The following is a 13,692-nucleotide window of genomic DNA, read 5'->3' on the forward strand; positions in this document are numbered from 1 at the left end:
AGAACAACCCATAGTGCATTGCATAACTTTTTTTAGCCAGGTTACAAGAATCAATAATCTGAAAGGATGGATAACCTAACACCCCTTACTATAAATTGATTGTCTCAGCAACCATGCCATCTGTTTTTTGGACAGTCAACATATACAAAGAGTGCCTTGTAACTTTAAATGAATGCTCACAGTGAGTAGCCAAATTTGTGTTAAATGAGCCTTTAGACTATGAAGGTGTCCTTAGAGTTCCCACATTGTCTGTGATCTCTAAATTTCTGACAATGCAAGAAACTTTGTATAAACTAGATAATATGAAATATGTTTCACTGCAACATACTTGGGATAAATGACCGTTGCCAGATGAGCATGAATCCTTTTTATAGTTGGAAGTTACTGAAACTCCAAGGTGGAGTTGTGGTGTTAGAAGTAAGGGAGCTGCTGGCAGAATCCGCACATATTCAGACTCCGTGAAGCCCCTGTTCCTGAGCCACTTAGCATGTTGCATAAAATTTGGATGAAGTATGGGTTTTGTGTGCGGGTAATATATCCTGTTTTAAAGAATGAAAGGATGGGAATCGTAAAAGAGGTCATAGTTTTAAAAGATGACCTAGATATAAGGAACTAAAATGGTTATCCGACACAGAGAAAAACAGCAACAGAATAGCAGATGATACTGGGTTAAGATAAACACGGTCAGGATTTCCTTATCTTGATAACAAACAAGAATGTGACACAATGAACTCTTCTGATACTAAATGAATTATTTCAGAAATTCAGTCATCTGGACAAGAGTTCATTAGTCTAAAGGAATTTTCTACTTTTATCCTGTCCCTTAATGAAACTATTTCTCAGCAAAATAAAAGTTCAACATTGTGCAGAATACAGCTAGAGCTGCTCTGTTTTTGCTGCATTTATTTTTTATAATCTATTTATATGGTGCAAATAGTCTAAGGCCAATTTACAGAGAAGGCATTTAAACTAATATTTTGTTTTTGAGATGGGGGAAGGTAACCAGAGTGCCCAGAGAAAACCCACACAAACACAGGGAAAGCATACATCTGTATATTAAATGCCCATGCAAATTGTGTCCTACCTGATATTCAAATATGGATTCCTGGTGCTGCAAAATTGAAGTGCTGGCAACCCAAACTTGCCAAGCAAAAATTGTGATTCTTTGCAAGTGATTTAGTTTCGTAGTGATTTTTTACAATATTGAAAAATGTAATTATGCCTTGCGTAGCAATAGTTTACAGCCTACCATGAACTAAAGTTCCCCTTTAAAAATGTGGCATCAGGCAGGGCATTATTGCAGAAAGGACAGGCAATGACCCATCTTTATTAGACATTCGTACCTTCCTGATGGCTGTCTTTGCTGTCAAAATTTGCTGAGCCGCAAATGCTGGACCAATCATCATGGTCGGAATAATAAAGAGACAAAGTAGGAAGGTAGTGGCGCTCGCAATGAAATGGGGACAGGTGAGTATACACTGGGTTTAGCTAACCCAGTCAGTAAGTCAACTCCATTGTCATTTCCCCTCCTTTAACGGGATGAAGAATAAAAAGACCAATTTGGAGCTATCTTGCTATTAGAACCCCTAAGACATAAACTAGTATTTATAGTCAATTAATCAAGAAAATATCTGTAACTTACACAGTAGATTCCTGGAAACCTAAAATAAAAGATCATTGCATCAACTAAAAAACAGTAAATATCCTGATTAAATATAAATTTCTGCATATAATAAAAAAGAGTACAAAACTAGTTGTCATGCAGCAACCACTACAAACCATTACAAATATTTATCAACTTTTTGAGATAGGATGGTAGTAATCTGGTTTCTGTGGTCACCACACTTTGATTGCTTTCATTGCCAGCCGTCCAACATAATTAAATAAGTCATGTAACCATAGTTTGTGTGCCTCATTGTGTGTTTCCTGTCAAAGCTTACATGGGAAATCTGTGTATATACTAGCAGCAAGTCTCCACACAGAATTATCATGGGGCTATAGCTTAAAAAATGAACAGCCATATTATCCTCATGAGGCAATATGGAACTGGTAGCACCATGCTTCTTTTCCTGAAATGAATTAAACATGTGGGCAGAGAGGCACAGCATTTCCAGGCTTTTGCTTAACCTCCTGGGCGGTTCATTTCTGTCCGGATTTCTATGTCTAAAAGTGGTACATTGTTTTTCATGAAAAAATATTTTACAGTATAATATATTAGTATGAGTATAATAAAGTTTGAAACAGAAAATCATGTCAAAATAATAAATTAAATAAATTAAAAAAATAAATAAATCTTATACTATTATATATACTGTAAAATAAATGTTCATGAAAGCCAATTTACTCATTTTACACATATAAATCCAATGTATTGCATTCAATACAGTTATTTTGTATTGAATGCAACACAAATAGATTTGAAATTCCTGACACACCCTGAACGGAACGTCCGCACGTTTCGGCATCACCGCAAACTTCCCAGTGAATCATTGAATGGAGAAGGCACCGACTGGAGGAAGAGAGGAGACGCCAGGGACGATGGAGGATGAAGGAGGACGCCGGTGGATCAGGTAAGGCTGAATTTACTATTGATCTTCGCTGTTTTAGCTTCCCCGAGTGTGACATGGGGTTACGGCTTCTAGCATATTTTTCTTACACCGAGTCACACTCGGGGTTACTGCTGTGGGTATTAATTTAATGAAGCTAATGAAATCTATATACCAAGGTTTATCTATATTCCAGTGTAAAAACAGCACAGAATCTGTTATTGACTCATTCATTGAATGAATAAATTATTGTCAAGCTGTACCCCTCAACATCCCTATTTTTCCTTCACCCCAGACTCTCCACCCTCCATGTTGGGGTATGCAATTGACTGAGGCCCCTCACAACCCCTTTGTGATGACACCGGTGCCTGGCTTAAGTAGTCAGTTCGTCTTCAAGATCATATTTATGCAATACCATAAATTGTATATGGCAGTATTTTAGTGGCATAATTAATGACACTTTTTTTTTTTGTTTAAATAAAAAATAATATTTATTATAACTTGAACAATTGTAGGAATTAAAAGGGTTCTCCAATAAACACTAACCTAAGACACCAGACTTGGTTCATCCTATTCGTGTGATTTATTGTGGGAATTAGTGTATTGTATTATTTGCATTATAACATGCAGCCTTACTTAGAAAATGCTAGGCATTAATATGTACCTTCGTTTGATAAGCCAGATGGCTTTATATTACTAATACCAGACTCATTTATATCTCCCAGGAAACTGGGACCTGTCAATTCCTAGCCTAATTGTTCTGGGTGGGCGGTTCACCTCTTTTCATTTATTCATGTCATAACAAATCATAAATGCGCCTCCGTAAAGTTTACTGTCATTTATTTTTATCCTGCTATTGGATCTTTTCTGTATTGGTTTGCAAATGTGAAAAGCATTCTTCCCCCACTTTAGAACTTTAGACGAGATCTGTCATTAGGTGTTGGTGATACTCTGTTGTGCAGTGAGAAATTGTGACAGTTTGGGTACATAGTTTTATGGCCAGTAAGTGTCTAACACTATGGCCAAGTATCTACCAACCAGGATCCCCCATAGAAAACTATTGTCAATGATTGACCTAACACTCCCATTTCAACCAAAAACAGAGAATTAAGGATTTTGGTTGAAACAGCAGTGTTAGGCTAACCATCAATAACTGTTTTCTATGGTGGGTCTCGGTTGTTAGATACTTGACATCAAAGTCATTACTAAGAAACTTTCTCTTTTCTTTAGACATCTCATTTACCTTTTAGTATGGAAAATGCAAATGTGGTCTTCGGAGTCCTTACATGGGTTGATTTTCTGTCCAGCACCTACCAAAAATTTAAATACTACTTGTTGGGTGGGGGGATTGATCATTACAAGTATATGATACAAGTAAAATGACAATACATAGTAGTTAAGAGATAAATGTTTTCTGCAATTTAATTAATTTATATATTCCTATTAGACTGGTAACGCATATCTTAGTATTATGTTTTCTGACTGTATGAATAACTTATGAATTACCATTATTTTTATCTTTTTAGGTTTCCTTTGCAAGATATTGTGCTTTGGCAAACTGTTCTGCTGATCTACAGGTCTCAGGAAAGATTTCCTTCCCAGGGTGAGTTTGATTACAATAGATATTTTTTCAGAATTATTCCAACATTTCATGCTGAATTAACCCAATCTTCTGTACTAAAGATCTTTTCATTATGTATTCTTTCTGCAATGTAAGCATGATTTTAATGGAAAACTCCAAATCTACAGTTGATACCTTCTCAATATGGTTTATGCTAAATATGACATGTTGCCAGCTTTGGCCTATATATTCCTGTCCATAAAATGAATTTCATTGAAAGCAGTCTGTTAGTCTATCTACCTGGTTAGATATTCTTTTGTTATATCTTTTGGAAACAAAACCTGCCATAGTGGAGAGGAGGATTGTTTGAATAGATGTATGATAACTAAATGTTCTGGGCCCTGAAAGTCCTAATTTTTCAGCATATAAACCTTTTGTAAAAATCACCTACCTATCCCTGGTGACTAGAATTAACTTCTGGATGTAATATTCAGGCTGGTATTTTGACAGCCAGGAATTGTCTGTAAAATCTGAAGGGGAGAGATAGGAGAAATCAAATGCACACTATGTACTTTTATGGCTTTTTTTGGGTACAAGATTGGTTTAGAAGGAAGGAGTACTCTGTTTGAGCAAGTTCTTCTGTCCACCCCCTCCTTCTGTAGCTGCATTGTCTGACTGTATTGCTTCATTGCTGTGACTTCATCTTGGGGACCACCGGGGCCTTAAGTCTGCTGGAGGAGGGATTAAAGAAGGATCCATGTCTCTGGCAGGCAAAAAGAGCCATCACCCTGCAGGAATAAGTGAAGTCATTGGAGGAATAATCGTTATATCGATTCTGAAGCCTGCAGAATGCATCCCTGGTGTTTGCACCACATGCTTTGTCATTTCTAGCTATACTTTCACACACTAAAAAAACAATACCAGTGCTTTCCCAGGATTTTTATTTTTTGCATGTAGTTGTTTATATTTGTAGTAGAATTTATTTGTGCATATAATGTGGTAAAACAAAGGTCATCACAAGAAACTATAGTTAGAAATTTCATTGAGGGGATTGCAAGTCATAAAAATGTTATTCTGCTGCTGAAATCATAATGGTGATGGATCAATTTTTAAATAAAAAAATATAATTTTCCTCGAATCCTCTATAAATCAACGTGCAGAATGATTGAGTGGGAAGTAGTTTGTATCACTAGCGGTTATCAGTCAATTAGCTAGTGCTAACATTCCTGACATTTGCAGTCAGTGCAGACTAGGGATATGCTACTTATTGAGATAACACATTCACACTTGCACAGTATCACTGTTATCAGCCCAATATTGCTAGACTAATGGTGTCCAGACAGAAGGAGGATTACACTTAATTGAAAAAGGAATGTTATCTACACTCATCAGAAATAGCCATGGCATCCTTTATCCTTTCTTTAGGATAATGTAGATCATGGAAGGCAGAATATCATCTTGTAATAATTGGATGTGTAGATGTAGACAGGGCCATTGTAATGTGGAGCAGCAGGGAGTTTTCACTCACATTTGCTGTTAGAGGTCCTGTTGAGTCCAAATCCCGGCCTCCCAAAGTGCTAGGCTTGGCTGTTGGAAAATGCCTGTCCTCTAGAGGTTCGTCATTTGGAAACATTTGTAAGAAAAGCTGTGTGTTTTCTGTACTAATGTTTTAGCAAATTATCTGTAAAGTTTTGCAGCAGCCATGCAGTTTGAGGGGAGCAGTGAGTGTGTCAATTGTTCAGACAGTCACAATGGTAATCTATATGAAAGATTGAGAGTTGCATCTTTTTATTCTGCTCATTGTTTACAGTTTACATCATTTCCAGACAGATCTAATACCAGCAAATATACCATCCTGCCCATCTGATAACTCATACCCATATCTGTGCAGGTCTGCCAGCAGTGCTGCTTGCCATTCAAAGCCTAATGAGGTTCCTGTTTAATGGTAAATCAAAGATTGGTAGATTAAGGTGCTAGGTGCAGTAGAAGATTTCCTCCCCATTTCCTTTAATTGATATTGAGAAGGATTGCAGTAGGCACATAGAAGCTGCCACATTTGCATTGGATGTTCTGGTATGGTGTGCGCCATCTGGCACGATTTGGCTAAAAGTGAATCTTCACTGCAAAATGATAGAAGCATGGCTTTTACATTTTGTTCCATTCCTGGTTTACTACAGGAGTATGTAGGTTGTAGAGGAACTTTCTGGACATCCACTGAGCCTTATATTTTCATCTAGGTTGTCCTATGAAATAACCAGCTGCAGTAAGCACTTGATAGGACTTAAAAAAAAAAAGTTTGGGGCCACTGCTTTTGACTATATAAATCCAATCAGGTTAGTACACACCCCAGAGGAACTTACAAGTTTACAGTAATAAAACAGCAAGGTATTGTAATGAATGGTCTTTCAGTGCAAAACACATACAACTGGTACATTGAGCCTGATTAATTAAAGCTTTTCAAGGCTGGAGAGGATTGAACATGGGTAATCCAGCAAAGGTTCAGGTTTTTTGGATCACCCACGTTCACCGATAAAAAGTGAACCCTCTACAGTCTTTGAAAGCTTAAATAAATCAGACCCATAGTGTCCATTGCCACAAAGAATTGTGTATCCAAAATGTTTGCTATTTATCAAATACTGTTTTTGCAGCTTGTCAGTTCTTCTGGCCCTTTGCAGCCACTTACCATCACCTGGATGCACTCTTGCTGGTGTATGTATGTCTTCAGCAAGGACTGATGTATATCCTTTTTTAGGACTGTCTTCTTTAAAGAAGAATACATTCAGAAGTTCCTCTACAAAGACCCTAATTTTACTGAAAGCTGCACTTTAAGTGTGCACTTTTAAAAATTACAATTTTACAAATGTAAATGTATATGAAATCATAGTGCTCCTCTACAGTGCATCTCTGTTGGAAGAATAAACCTAAACTAACCCCCATAACAGTCACATTGTTTTTCTATATACCTAAAAGCAAACACTTTTCAGAAAGTAACATTTACAGTCATTCTGTAGCATCCTTTAAAACATGTTTGTGGCTTTGTTAATGCCAGATATCCTGTGATTTTCATGAAGAAGAAAATCAGATGACGAGACTGGAGTGTAGCGTTGGTCATTTGTTTGTTGATTCACTGTCAAAGGTATGTAAAGAATTGGGCTGAATGATATGAGAGTACTGGTTTATGTACCGTCTTCTGTGACACAGGAAAGACAGAATAAATAGTAAATTTATAGAAGATATTGACTCCATAATACATATTATCTAATAAAAAATAATATGAGCCTGATGCAAAAAATCAGCAAATACAATTTTTTTGTTCTGGTCCTTTGTTATTGGTCATCTGTGACATGTTAAATACATATTTTATGAGTCGTAATTTAAAAAATGTAAAATATAGTTCTGGTTCCACAATTAGCTTTGATCAGCATTTGTTTTTAGATACAGAGGTGGCAAATTGCTTCAAAATGGCATTAGGAGTAGCACAAGAATGTGTGAGCAATTTGCACTTAGGAATGTCACACCCGAGAGTGTCAGCAGGGAGGATGAGTGTCATACACAGAGGTGCACAGCGGAGACTGGAGCGTGAACTGTGATCGCACATCTCTGTGCTTACACTCCTGCTGTGCACTACTGATTGGTATAGATCTAGAATAGAAACTTGTTGCTAATTCTCTGCCCATGCTGGGACCTGTGGTTCCAGAGAAGTCAACTGTTTGAATTTATTTAAATCAAACTCAGAAATAAAATAATTTTAGAGAACTGGCTAGATACACAGATCATATACCTATATGCGAGCAAAGGATTTATCTACTGTGGTTAGGCAATACTGGGTCTTGTATCTACCCCAAGCATGTGTCTGGACAATGCAAAGCTTAACTTAATTCCACCTATCTGCACACTCCTTGCTGGCACATGAGGAATGGAAAAAATACATGGGGGATTCCTTTGTGACATTAGTAAGTGCTTTGTATCTGAAAAGTGTTGAACAGCACCTGAAAAACTGCTCTCTGACCCTCTGATTAGGTTTTTCTTTGTAACTTTTGTATGCTGTCATCCTTAAACTACTTCCCCTTAAAGAGAACAAAAGAACAGGGAGTTTTCTAAAGAAAGCACCTTTTAGTTTTATATGAGAAATCTAATTCAGTAATAACATTGACCTGCTCTTGATTTTACAGCAAGAATTCTCATTTCTCTTGGATGCCAGCTCGCTCAGCAAAGCAGAAGAAGATCTTGTAATCAATGTTACTGTGAACTGGTAAGACTGAGAAGCATGATATAAGGCATACAAAGATATTCTTTCCTTCTGTTAATATAATTTGTTTCATTATATTATAAGCAATACAAATAAGCAAGCACAGTATGAAAAATATTAAAAATCTGCAGGCATTGTTAACCTACTATTGTTGTATATTATTCTGACCTGATGATGAATCCATCCAATAAAACTTCAAATTAAAAAAAACAAATCTGCAGGCAAACAAAGGTCTAGTTTTTAGGATGTTTTCTTCCCTCACTGCAAATAAAAATGCAACTGGAAAAGGGCAGTAAAGCAGACATAAACTCAAGTATTCCTCTTCGGTGGAAATGGCTGCTTACATACTTCCCTCTGTACAGGTTTCCTTTATAGTGTGTATTCAACTCTTCGAGTCTTGAGCTGAAATGTGTGATACCATGTACCTCCATGCCCAGAAATATATAAAATTATACTTACTATTAAGAATTGGCATCTCCAGGTGAGTCTCTCCTAAAGTAGGCAGCAAGGATATTTCAGGACATGTCAAAACTTTCCAGGACCTTTCCTAGAAGTCATTTGTAGAGCTCTCTACCCCATCCCCATTGTGCAGATAGATTACCTTTTGCTCTGCTGTTATACTCCATACAAAATTCAGCCAAAAATCTGTATTACATTGTGTCATGATTTTTATTACACTAACGTTCCTTTCTTTAAACTTGCAGTGAAAATGAGTTAAACAAGGACTCTCTACTGAACAATGAAGCCATTTTCATCATTCCAACAAGATACGAGGTCAATGTTAATGTACTTGGGTAAGTTAAAGTGTTACCTGACACAGCCATGGAGTGTTGGTTATGTGGTGCATTTGGTTTAGTAGCAGCCAGAGACACATTGGCTTTTAGTGACAGTGTATAGGTATACATCCAAGGAGGTCAAACCTGTACATTTCTAGATATATAAAATGGCCTCCTTGCCATTTCTATTAGTTTGGATAACCTGTGAATCAAAGCTGGGTAAATGAAAATGCAATGATAACATATCTAGTCCATTTGTTGCCCCAAACAAGTGTAAAATTAAACTCTGTACCATGTCATATTCCAGTCAGTACTAGATTACATTATATAGATGACTTAGTACCTAGATTATTCTAATTATTTAGATGTAAATAACTCATTATTATAATATAGTTAAAAACAAACACTTTTTTTTATGTATAATTACCTGGCAGCCTTAGCTGTATGTTTGTATATCTGTACGTTTTATCATTCCTTTATGTAAATACCATGCATACTAATCACTACACTGCAATTATAGTCATGTGGCTCCTCCAACAGTTTTACTAATTATAAATTCTTCATGAAATTTTGACTAATTTGTTTTCTTTGGTAATTTAGCTCCGTATCTCCAGTATCATTTGTCTATGGCCCACCAGATGATGAGAAGATTTCATGCATCAAGGAAACAATAGACTATACATTCAAAGTATGTACCATATTTTCAATATATTGGTTATTTTAATTATGATGTAAATATACAACATTTGTATGTAGGAATGTTAATTTTATTTAAGAAAAGAGATAGCTAGTAATAAATATTGTGAACTTTAGTACTATTATCAATAAGGTAATTGCCAGTCCAATGATTTTCATCCATGCAAACTGTTTACTAGGAAGTAATGCTTCGGCAAGAAAGTCAGGGTTAGTCCATAGATGGAGCAATTATATGTAAATCAGAACTCAAATCAAAAACTTTTGCTTATAATCTGTGTCTATGGCCTCCACATTTTAGGACCATCCCATCTCAATCTATCCTCAAAAGTTGCCTGTCAGCCTTATTTTCATGGATGTCTAAGAAGTAATGAAACCCAATATCCTTAATAGCATTGTCTTTCAATTAGAAAATAACTTATTTTGCCCTAAAGCAGGGGTGTCCAAACTTTTTGGGTGGGCCCCGTACAGCACACGCCCACCGGGGTGACGTGAGGGATTCCCTATGTACTGTGTCAGTGCGGGCTCCGTGCAGAGCACGTTCGTGAAATCAGAGTGGGCGTGGTCCCGCACAGCATACGCCCACTATAATGACGTAGGAGATTCCCTGTGATGACAGAGGCTGTGGGCCGGTGGAAATCTGAACATGGGCTGCAATTGGCCCCCGGGATAGTCTTTGGACATGCCTGCCTTACAGCTTAACTAAACCCAGACCATTCTCACCTCTGTTCCATCATGGGCGATGCCATATTCTTCTTTTGATTAAGACATTTTGATTAACCCACTGATACCTATTGCATATATTAACTTATCCCACAGACAACTAAAGGTTTTCTTTGGAGCAGTCCCCCCCCCCCCCCCCATGAATTCTCTTTCTTGTTCAAGTAGACTTTTCAACACATTGAAATTCTTTGTGAATTGGTGGGTTTTGATAGACAATGTTATGTGCCCTTATTTCTACCCTCCCTGACTCACTCCACCTTACTGGTAACCCCTATTACCAATAACCCATCCCTGCTCTCTTCTGTCTGTGGTACAGTTATTACTTCTTCACCAGAGTAAGTTGTAAATGTTAATGTTAAGACCACTGGTATTTATACCTATTTTTTAATTTATTGGCTAAGTAACATGTATGGAGAATGGATACTATTACCAGTCTTTTGTCAATCGGCCAACATTCACTGAACTGTCTTTTTATGTCTTTGTTATTTAGGTGATCAATGTTGGACCAAGTCTTGTTCCAAATGCTGTATTTGAGATTAGCCTACCTAACACATTTGCTCCAAGTGACATCAAGTTATTTAATGTTTTGGATATTAAGGTAAGTGCTATGTCATAATACAAACTGTAATAATGTAGATCCAATTAAATGTTATATTTACGAGCCATATGATTACTAGATGTGTGGCTACTAATACTTTCAGCATGAGAAATTTTGCCAAATTTTGAACTGTTTTCTGTAAGGTGCTCGTTTTTGTTGTTTTCAGGGTGCATAATGCTTCCTCAGAAATTGTGTATTAGGCCAAAGTATTATAAAGTTAACACTAATTAATATTTATTATTTAGACCTCTACAGGAAGTTGCCATTATCAAACTATAACAGATGTCTGTGACACACCATCTACTGCAATATTTGGTGATTTAGTTGACTTCTTTTCAAGATCTGGGAAAAGACACTTGGTTAGTATTTAGCATTTTCTTTGTGTTTTTTATTATTTTATTAGTTAGGGGGATATTTAAAAACATATTATTTGAATGAAAATATTTGAATGAAAATGTTTGTATTATTGCAACTTTATATAACAATGCTACAGAAATATTCAGTGATTAGTAAGAGAATGGATAGTGTGCAAAGTGAAGTAACCTACATTTACATTTTCATCACTTCAGGGAGCACAGAAAAATGAAAGGTGGTTGCAGATTGTTTTTTTGCCTTGCTAAAAAAAAGCTGGTGATGCTTACAATGAATATATGTTGGGTCTTAATAACATAAGTATTTGTCAATTTTTTTAGTACTGCTTTAAAGATGATCCATCTTGCATACATATTACATGCCCATTTGGAGACATGGAATTTGAACACGAGGTTGTTGTGGAAGTCAAGGTGGAAACAAACCACGCTCTTCTGGAAATGGTAGGTAGAAGAATAAAATGTGTTGCTGTAATACATATAAAACTACCCTTGTCAGATTCTGATCATCTGGTGATACCACTGAAAACTCAATGCTGATGTATGACCAAATTCATTTATAAACAAGCTGCAAAATGACCAAAAAACGTCCTCGCTGAGCCATGTGTGCACATTCTTTCTCTCTCTGACACACAGTGGAATAGTTTCAGTAAGGCTACATACACACCTGTCCAATAGTTGTCGTTGGAAAGGATCATTCCCGATCCTTTTTCAATGACAATACAGTGCTGTTCTGCTCTATGAAGGGAGGAGAATCACAGAACTGTACCCCACTGAGCTTGCTCCCCATTACTTGTAATACGATCGTTCGTGGATCTGCTAAGATGGATCTATGTATTAAGTGGCAGTGAACATCATTACCAAACCCTCACAGAAAACTGGGCTAGAAGGACCGGAGGTATTTGTATACCTTTACAGGGGGGCTAAGAAAAAACTGTGTTAATACCATATATTTAGGTGATGCAGCACAGTTTTTACATAATAGGAGGCCAAATTTATACATTACCACATTAGAAATGGCACTTTTACCAGACCAGGCTGAGTACCTATATAAAAGACCCCTGATGTAAAGTGTTTTAAAGAGTAAAAGAGTAAAGAGTTTATTACAGCAGTGAGAATTTACTGTGGTCATGAGTTAATCTGACTAGGACTATAAATGGTATGTTTTTAGGTCAGAATGTACAATTATAAGATATCATGTCAAAGGCATTTTATAAAAATGTTTTTAATCTAATGTTTACTATAAATTTAATTTACTGTGTAGTCAACAACAATACTTTGATTGATTTTGGCACATTTCAGGAAGCTTCTTCATTGCTGCAATTTGTGACAAGAGCAGACGTGACATTTGGAGAGAACCAAAGAGTTACCAACCTTCATCAGCAACAATCTGCACATGTAAGAAATATAAATGTAATCCGGGAAAGGGAGGATAGAGGTTGTAAATTCAGCATGATATCTCTTGTTTTTGGCAGTGCGGTCAGCACATATTCGAGTGTGGGGAAAAAATCATTCAAATTATAATTTTGATTTATCAGCTTGGGTGTGCAAGTACCCTATTTACTTTACTGTCTGCAACCCCCATGAAAACATTTTAGTTTCAGTTTCTTGTAATGTGAAGCTTTCTTTGAACTCCTTTTTCTCTCCCATTCCATCAACTTTAGTCTTTCCTGTTAGGATGGACTACCATAATGATGGAGTAAGGCTACATAATAATTCAGCATGCACAGAACAAAAAGGTTGGCACTTCCAGTCTGGTGCCCTTCCGCTTTGCCCAGAACAATGTAGTCTGTCTATTTCACCACTAGACAATTCCATTTTCTGCCTATCAGGTAATGTCAGGAAGGGCACTATATTGTTGACAAGCCAGTTATAAACAAATTAATGATGTAACTTACCATATATGGGAATCATACTGTCTACTTTGTAATGATGATCTAGAAAAACAGCCAAGGTTCATGGAAATTGTGATTTCTGTGTCTGGTTATTATCCACTCAACTACTGATATATAGCATATCCACTCAAATAATGATTGTAATTTATTGTTTATCCATTTACTGTGTTATATTATATATGTCCTTCCCATAAATAAACAGATGTTTAAAGTCTTACAGATAGCATACTATAGAATCTGATAGCATACTTTAGAATCAGACCCTTTAAGCTGCTTGCTCTGA

At 36.5% G+C, this 13,692-nt stretch overlaps 1 protein-coding gene across 1 annotated transcript in view; it reads left to right on the forward strand.

Moving 5' to 3' along the window:
• The window catches only part of ITGA4 (integrin subunit alpha 4), a gene marked incomplete in the record, with an annotated part of 76,854 nt that overhangs the window by 59,580 nt on the left and 3,582 nt on the right, over positions 1-13,692 (forward strand). Inside the window, 8 exon segments of the mRNA XM_072419104.1 lie at positions 4,073-4,150; positions 7,157-7,243; positions 8,280-8,359; positions 9,061-9,150; positions 9,733-9,820; positions 11,039-11,146; positions 11,392-11,505; positions 11,839-11,958. Of these exon segments, the coding sequence (XP_072275205.1) occupies positions 4,073-4,150; positions 7,157-7,243; positions 8,280-8,359; positions 9,061-9,150; positions 9,733-9,820; positions 11,039-11,146; positions 11,392-11,505; positions 11,839-11,958 (765 nt within the window).

Source organism: Pyxicephalus adspersus, chromosome 7 (genome assembly GCF_032062135.1).
Source record: "Pyxicephalus adspersus chromosome 7, UCB_Pads_2.0, whole genome shotgun sequence".
In the NCBI taxonomy this organism is placed as follows: domain Eukaryota; kingdom Metazoa; phylum Chordata; class Amphibia; order Anura; family Pyxicephalidae; genus Pyxicephalus; species Pyxicephalus adspersus.